This window comes from Etheostoma cragini, chromosome 6, assembly GCF_013103735.1.
Source record: "Etheostoma cragini isolate CJK2018 chromosome 6, CSU_Ecrag_1.0, whole genome shotgun sequence".
NCBI classification, from domain to species: Eukaryota; Metazoa; Chordata; class Actinopteri; order Perciformes; family Percidae; genus Etheostoma; species Etheostoma cragini.
This window is the reverse complement of record NC_048412.1, coordinates 28,403,616-28,412,381: the sequence shown is the minus strand read 5'-3', so window position 1 is coordinate 28,412,381 and position 8,766 is coordinate 28,403,616. Positions and strand designations below refer to the sequence as shown.

The 8,766-nt window shown below is 38.9% G+C and overlaps 1 protein-coding gene across 1 annotated transcript in view; it reads right to left on the bottom strand.

The window, feature by feature from the left end:
• dek (DEK proto-oncogene) overlaps positions 1-7,962 on the bottom strand; it is a gene marked incomplete at its 3' end in the record, with an annotated part of 28,335 nt that extends 20,373 nt beyond the window's left edge. Inside the window, exons 1-7 of the mRNA XM_034873636.1 lie at positions 7,818-7,962; positions 7,366-7,475; positions 6,647-6,741; positions 5,055-5,184; positions 3,699-4,046; positions 1,822-1,989; positions 468-568 (exon numbers count right to left, since the gene is read on the bottom strand). Coding sequence (XP_034729527.1) covers positions 468-568; positions 1,822-1,989; positions 3,699-4,046; positions 5,055-5,184; positions 6,647-6,741; positions 7,366-7,475; positions 7,818-7,962 — 1,097 coding nt within the window. The remainder of the gene's footprint in view (positions 1-467; positions 569-1,821; positions 1,990-3,698; positions 4,047-5,054; positions 5,185-6,646; positions 6,742-7,365; positions 7,476-7,817) is intronic.
• Positions 7,963-8,766: the final 804 nt, after the last annotated feature.

The window sequence follows — 8,766 nt, the reverse complement described above, 5'->3', positions numbered from 1 at the left end:
TCATTAAAATCAGCAACAGATCTCATGTAGAGCACTTTGCCAGCTACTCTTTCATAATCAAAACAACTGGAGACTGTGGACCAGCTGGTATGTGGGTCTGATTATATTTTATTAAATCGGAATCGCACCACAGTGTTTATGTCACTTCCTGTCCAGTCTGAAGGCGGCTGGAATCGGCTGGAAACTGTCCGACTTTCCCGCAGCTTTCTGTCCCCGCCCCCGCTGCTGCCGCCTGCTCTCGTCCACTTTACAGGCGAGGCGCAGTTCATCTCGAACGAGCCTAATGCTGTACTCATCCCTACTCTTTAGCCAAACTCCAGACTTGTGGAAAAAAGTGTTAGTTTTTAATTTTTTGGAGGTTGGAGGACAACACGAGGGTTAATAAAGCTCAGCAGGTATCCATCAGGTAAATATTCAATATTAAAGTAATATCTGTATTTACCCGTGCAGCCCTGATTATTATTATTATGACCTCACCTGTGTTTGTGTTTTTCCTGTTGCTGCTGCTGCTGTCGGCCTTCTTGGTTTTGGCGGCGGGTTTGGCTGGAGTCGACTTCTTCTTTTTGGGCTGTGGGACAAAACATCAGCTCAACAACAACAACAACAACAAGACATCTGAGAGCTGAACGTTGCAAAGCTTTAAAGAAAAAGACCGGAAGAAAACCGCAAAAAACTAAAAAACTGCACAAAAAAAAAAAAAAATCAGTGTAAATAATAATAATAATAATAATAATGTCCCAAACACTCTGGAATATGCTAAAAAAATATTAAATACTATTAACTTCTAGGGGTTTCTTCTTTTTGGGCTGTAGGACAATCAGCTCAACAACAACAACAACAACAACATCCCAATCTGAGATTGTGACATCTGAGAGATGAACGTTGCAAAGCTTTAAATAAAGGACCAAAAGAAATCTGCAAAAAACAACAACAAAACTGCAAAAAACTCAGTGTCAATAATAACGTCCCAAAAACTCTGGATTATGCTAAACGTAAAAAAACCCAAAAACAATTAGTATTATTAGTATTGGGTGCAAATCACAAAACATGATTATATAGATTCTTTAAAAGAAAAGACACAATATCACGCACACACACGCGCGCACACACACGCGCGCACGCACGCGCGCGCGTACACACACACACACACACACACAACATGGGGGCATCATGAGGACAACATGAAGACGACATGAGGGCAACATGAGGACGACATGAGGACAACATGAAGACGCCATGAGGGCAACATGAAGACAGCATGAGGACAACATGAGGACGACATGATGGTTAAGGAGAGGGATCTTCAAGATCTTTTATCTATATTATTAGGACATTTTTAAGACCTTTATTAATGAAATTTAAGACCTATAATCACGATGTGGAGACACACACACACACACACACACACACACACACACACACACACACACACACACACACACACACACACACACACACACACACACACACACACACACACACACACACACACACACACACACACACACACACACACACACACACACACACACAGGGAGCATGTTAAAACCCATTTATTACCATTAAAAACGTGTTTACGGTTTTTATAATATAACACACAAAAAACACTCTGGAATATGCTAAAAAAATAAAATACTATTAACTGTTATGGGTATAAATCACTATACATGATTATATAGATTTTTGAAAAAAACGACACATCACCTAAACTCTAATAATTTAGATCTCTCTCTCTCTCTCTCTCTCTCTCTAACTCTTTAGCACTGGGACCAGTGGACCAGGGTTTTAAAACGTGTTTAAGGTTTTCAACCCGAGCGTTACCTTCTCCTCGGCTTCGCTGTCGGCGTCCGACTCCGACGCGTCCGACTCTTCTTTCTTCGCTCTCTTTTTAGGAGGAGGCGCCGTCTTCTTCGCCGGCGTCCGCGGCCTTTTCGCCGGCGCCGACTTCTTGGAAGCAGACTTCCCTCGGCCGGACTTGGATTTGGGAGACTGGAACAAAATGGTTGTGGGTTAAAAACTGGAATGCAGACTGAGTGAAAAGAAGAAGGCAACCAGATGATTTATTAGCATTTCTTATTAGGAATCACAAAGGAACAGCTTAAAGCTTTCTTCCCGTTAACCGTGAACTTGCCCTTCCCGGTCAAAATTGTTTTTTTATTTTTTTATTTTCCAATGTTTGTCATATTTTTCTGATTTATTTGTCACTTTATCCAGCTTTGTTTTTTTTTTTTTTTTTATCCTGAGCTGGTTTTATAACAGGCTTTACACTAATTCTTGGAATTCATGGTCAACAAACCTCATTTATATCAAATTATACATACGTTTTTAGTTAAAAAAGCAGAAATTATGAATTATTTTGACTAAAAGTTAAGATCAGAGGATGTTGAGACGGTATACACGCTATAAGATTTAATAAAACACCCCAAAAAAATTCAATGAAAGTAATCATTAAAATTACCCGAAGAACGTTGTAAGGAATCAAAAAAATCTTTTTAGATGAAACAGATGTTGAAAAGTTTCCTTTTTGGGGGACGTCATTTGAAATTGGGGAAAAATTAGAAGATGGAAGAAAGGTTATAAATTACAATATATCGCAGAATATTGCAATATGTTCAAAAATCGCAATAATGTCGTATCGTGGTGTAAATATCGTGATGATATCGTAGCACTACTTCTTATTTTATTCACTGATCAAACAAAGATTTTTCAGTTTTTGTCACATTAAAACAAAAGAACGTAAGAAATTTTTCGGTGCATTTCTTGACAAATTACTTAAATAATGAATCAATTATTTCATTAACCCTTGTGTTAAGTCAAATTGACCCATTTCAATTTTTTTTTCAAGTTATCTTTTTTCTACCTGAAAAATCTAAAATATTTAACCCTCGTGTTGTCTTCCCGTCGAAATAGAAAATCAACACTTTTTATCGATTTTTTAACTTTTCCAACACTTTTTGAGAAATCCTTTTTAAACACTTTTGAGTTTTTATTTTTAGCGTTTGTCACTTTTTTTTTTACGTTTTCAACACTACGTAACACTAACATATTAACTTTAGTTTTACAGTTATTTTAGGGATTTTATCTAAGTGATTGTAATTTATTATTACATTTATTTTTAATTCAGTTGCTTTTTGTTTAGGACACTTGTTCATTGTCTGTATTATTCCTCTCTTCCTTAGATGAGTATCCCTCTATAAACCCCTCGGGGTTTTCTTAACCCTTTTATTATATTCAGGTCAAATGGACCCATTCCTAATTTTACAAGAAGAAAAATGGTCCAAGTTCCATGTTTTCTACCTGAAATCAGCGTCCTTTCCTTATTTCCTGAGATAAACATGTATTCCTGACTCAGAACATTATTCTGGATATGACACTTATGTTGTTTCCATAGTGGATTTTTAACATGAATTATAACTTTATGACACAAAACAAACCCCACTTCCATGTTTAATAGTGTGCTAGTAGAGACTGATGCATTCCCTAAACATAGATGTTATCTCAGCTGCTGGAAATGGAGATAAAGATGATATTTGTTGATAAATGATGAAGTAAAATCTTATTTCAGTTTTTAAAACCCCAAATAAGTGGGTCCCGGAGGTGGAGACAACACGAGGGTTAGTCAAAGATCCAGGTGGTTTATTTGGAGCTTATCCAGAAAAAGTAGTTCCTAATTTTGCATTCAGCCTAGAAAACCTCACCTCATCATCATCGTCTTCCTCCTCCTCCTCCTCCTCTTCTTCTTCATCTTCATCTTCCTCCTCAGACTTGTCGGAGTGCTCTTCTTCTTCTTCTTTGTCCGATGGTTTGTCCTCGGCGTCCGACCCCTCGGCCTCGGCCGAAGCCGCCGCCTTCTCGTCTTCCTCGTCGTCTTCCTCGTCGCTGCTGGAGTCCATGACGATGGCTTTGGACTTGCTCCCGGTTTTGGACTTCTTGGGACTGGAGGACGAGCTCCTGGGTTTGGGTTTGCTCTTCTTCTTGGCGCTGGACTTTGAGTCGTCGCCGGAGAGTTTCTTCTTCGATTTCCTCTTCTTCTTCACGGGCAGACGCTGCCGAAACACAAACAGCGGGAATGAAGAACTTCCCTTAAAACTGAAAATCAATAATTTTGTTGAATTTCAGTTTATTTTGTTGACGCTTTTTATCAATGTTTTTAACTTTTTCTTATGTTTTTTTCAATGTGTGTCACATTTTTTGACATTTAACGCTACGTAACACTAACTTATTAACTTTAGTTTTCCAGTTATTTTTGGAATTTATGGTCAATAAACCTCATTTATAGGAAATTATACCTGTTTTTATATATATATTATATATGTTTGAGTTAGAAAAGCAGAAATTAGGAATTATTGAGACTAAAATTAAAGGAATGGATGTTGATGATAATCACAGACTGGAATATGTCAACTTTTACTCAATACTATTTCAAAAACACTTCCATTTGTTTTACAATGCTATAAAATTGAATTGAAGAATTGAAGACATCATGAAGACAACATGAAGACGACATGGGGACAACATGAAGACGACATGGGGACAACATGAAGACAACATGGGGGCAACAAGAAGGCAACATGGGGACAACATGAGGGCAACATGAAGACAGCATGAGGACAACATGAAGACGACATGGGGACAACATGAGGACAACATGGGGACAACATGAGAGCAACATGAGGGCGACATGAAGACAACATGAAGACGACATGGGGACAACATGAGGGCATCATGAGGGCAACATGAGGACAACATGAGGACAACATGAGGGCAACATGAGGACGACATGAGGGCAACATGAGGACGACATGAGGGCATCATTAGGACGACATGAGGACAACATGAAGACGCCATGAGGGCAACATGAAGACAGCATGAGGACAACATGAGGACGACATGATGGTTAAGGAGAGGGATCTTCAAGATCTTTTATCTATATTATTAGGACATTTTTAAGACCTTTATTAATGAAATTTAAGACCTATAATCACGATGTGGAGTCACACACACACACACATATATGCACATATATGCACACACACACACACACACACACACACCTTCCCGCTGTTTTTAGGTTCAATGAGGAACGTCAGGATCCGGTCCACCAGATCCGCCTGGGTTCCTTTCTTCTCCAGATCCAGAACATCGCAGACAACCTTCAGTTTGGTGTTGGTGAAGTTAGAGTTCCTGCAATGAAGGAAAATAAAAAATAAAATCAGTGCTTATTGTCTTCAGGTTGTCCAAAACAACGTCAACGCAAAGTCACGGCGAGAGGACACAAAGGTCAAAACATTTGACCTTGAGCGAGAAATCCGCGCGTAGACGTGTCACAAAAAGCCGATCGGTGTTTAAGAAGTTCTCTTTGGGAAAAGTAAACAGGGAAGTTTGACTACATGTTAATCTCTGAAATTATCTCTCTGTTGTTGTGTTTATGGAGCATCTCCATTGTTAGCAGAGCGCTGATCAAACCAAACTCCATCCAGAAAACAAGCATTTTAAGAGTTGTTTGTCGGGTCCGTCCGCAAGACAACAAGCTAAGTATCAATTCAGAGTTTTTTAGGAATCTGCATCACGATGTTGTTATTTCGGCATATTTTTTGTTCGTTTATTGCATTTAAAAATCTGAACAATGTGTACTTCAAGTTGCGCTGGAAGTGTCCGACATCAGACATAATGTCTCCCTGGAGAAGGCTTTTTGCTCCGCCAGGTGATATTATTAAACAGGTTATTAACGTGCGCTGATGCGCTCATCTGTCAACATTCACTAATGCCTTGCTACAGTGCCTTAATAAAAGCTTTCCACACGTACCTGTGTCATTTGAACGAGAAAAAAGAGGAGATTTTGAGATAAATATCTTAATTCCTGTTGGTTAGACGTGAGGAAATCAGCGGCCCTGATCAGCACAAATAAACACAAATAATCCAAATATGATCCTTAAACTCATGCAAATGGCGCTACGCGTATATTTTATCTCGCCGTGGTTTGACCCTCGTGTCGTCTTCACGTCGACCTGCAACTTTGTGTTTTTGTGGGTTGAAATTTCAACATTTTGTTCTTCTTTTTCTACACTTTTCTCACCGTTTGTGTCAATTGTATTCCTATTTTTTGCCACTTTAACAGTATTTTTTTTTTTAAAACAATTTCTTTGTCCCCTTTTCCAGTTTTTTAAAAACGTATTTGTCCCTTTTTAAAAATTATGTTTTAGTCATTTTTTTAAAAATTATGTTTTAGTAATTTTTTCTTTTCTTTTTTTACTATTTCTTTTCCCTTTTTCCAGTTCTATTTCTGTTTTTTGTCCCTTTTTCCAGTTTTATTTAAACGTTTTTGTCAATTTTTTTAATAGAAAAAACGTTTTTGTCCTTTTTCTAGTGTTTTTGATTTTTTTTTTGGTCACTTTTCCCGATTTTGTCACTTTTTCAGCATTTAAAACAAGAATGATTTTGCTGCTTTTTTGTAGTGTTTTTCAACCTTCTTTCTGATATAGAAAGTTTTTGTAAACCGGTCTAATTTGACCCGAGCACAACACAAGGGTTAAAAACACCACCAGAGCCGGGTCTCCAATCCCATTAGGACCCCAAATTCCATCTTTCGATCCTCTGATTCCACGTGAAGCAGGAAAAGGAGAAACATGGCCGCTCAGAGACTTACTTGAGGAGTTTTTCCCGTTTCTTGGTGTACTGTTCGCTGTCGGCATCAAAAGGAAAACCGTTGAACAGACGCAAGTTCTTCTTTAACAGGGCCATCTGGTGAAAGAACAAACAACATACAGTCATTTTTAACACTAGTAAACTGACTCCAACTCCCTTAATCTTGATATTCACGTCGGTATTTTCCTTCCACTCGATCTCAAAACCTTCTCGCTGCAACTTCACGTCCCCAAAACTCAGAAAATTCTGTTGCTGCATTCACGAGGCAACATTTAGGCCGTGTACATTTCACAGGAAGCAGTAGACGTCACCTCAAAGAAGAAATATTAGTATAAATATGTAGCCTGGAATTCCAGACCAAAATCTGAAAGACTAAACCCTTGTGTGGTATTTGGGTCAAATTGACCCATTTCACATTTTTACAAGAAGACAAAATGGTCCAAGTTCCATGTTTTCCACCTGAAATCAGCGTCCTTTCCTTATTTCCTGAGATAAACATGTATTCCTGACTCAGAACATTATTCTGGATATGACTCTTACACTTATGTTCTTTCCATAGTGATTTTTAACATGAATTATAACCTTATGACTAAAAACTTAACCCCCACGTCCATGTTTAATTCCATGTTTGGTCTCACTGTAGTACAAATGAATTGTGAAAAACAACACAAAAAAAGGACTACAACTCCCAGAAATACATAAAAAAGGAGGAGTTTGTACCTTTCCCTGCCTGTCGAACAGGATGGCGTGAAGAGGTTTCAGGTCGGCTGCTTTTATCTTATTGATCTTGAAGCCGATGCGAGGAATGTCTCCTAATTTATCACCGCTACCTGAAACAAACAAGGGGACGGTTCTCACACACGCGATGGGAAAATGGATAAAAAGGTCCCATGACATGGTGGTTTTATATAGACCTTAGTGGTCCCTAATACTGGATCTGAAGTCTCTTTATATAGACCTTAGTGGTCCCTAATACTGTATCTGAAGTCTCTTTATATAGACCTTAGTGGTCCCCCAATGAGCTTCTCCTTAGGGTGTCCCTCCACCCTCTCCTCCTTTTGAGGAATAGTTAAATACTTCAAAGCAGAGAAAGGGGAGGTATAAGTGCCATGGGACCTTTAAATGACAAATACTCCTACACTGTTAATATGAGATGCAGAGATCGTGGTTACCATCTCCGGTCTTGAGCTTCTCCTTCTGCTTCGGCGCCTGTAAATCGAGCCTCTCGACCGTCTTCTTTGCCCGTTTGCCTTCGATGATTTCACCTGCAACGGCAGACAGCGACTGAGTGAGAATCACAGTGAAAAAAATGAGCATTAACGGATTATTTCACCTTGGATCTCATCATCTCTTTTGGGCTTTCAGTTTTCATCTGCCGGGGTCAGGCCCTACTTAAGAATCCCCATCTTGACCCCACAGCGTTGTCCAATTTTAGACCAGTCTCTCTTCTGCCTTATCTTAAAAAAAAAAAAAGGTTTTGGAAACAGCCGTTTTCATACAGTTAATAAGCCCTTTCTGCAACAGAACTCTGGTGGAAAATGTTCCATCTGCTTTCTAAAACCTATTTGTGTAAAATGGCTTTATTACGTAGCAGTGGTGTGACAGTTTCCCTCTCCTCCTCCTGTTTCTATGTAACCTTTTCTCATTTTACCGTTTTCAACATTTCATGCTTTTTATTGTTTGTTTGCCAAAACAAATGGATATAAACTCTCCTTCGTACCCTCTGCTATCTCTCTGCTTAACTCTAAAGAATAGGTAACGTCTCCATATAAGACACTTGGACTTACACTTTTACTGTTGTATTTATTTCCCCATCTGGTCTGATCCTGTATTTTTTAATCAATGTTGACGTCTTTGTTGTCATGTGCTGTGTGTCAACTTCTTTGCTACTGCAGCAAAATTAATCACCCCTCGGGGACACATGAAAGGTCTTGAACTTGGACTTAATGTCCAAAAAAGTGACCAAAACCATGTTTTTTTCATGGTTGATGGGAAGACAACACAAGGGTCTGAGTGGTATAACAGGTCTCACTACCACAGACGGATGCCTATAGGTGTCAGGTGCTGTTTAAGTGGCTCATTCTGGATGGAAGAGGGGGGGGGGTTAAGCGATCTTTACCA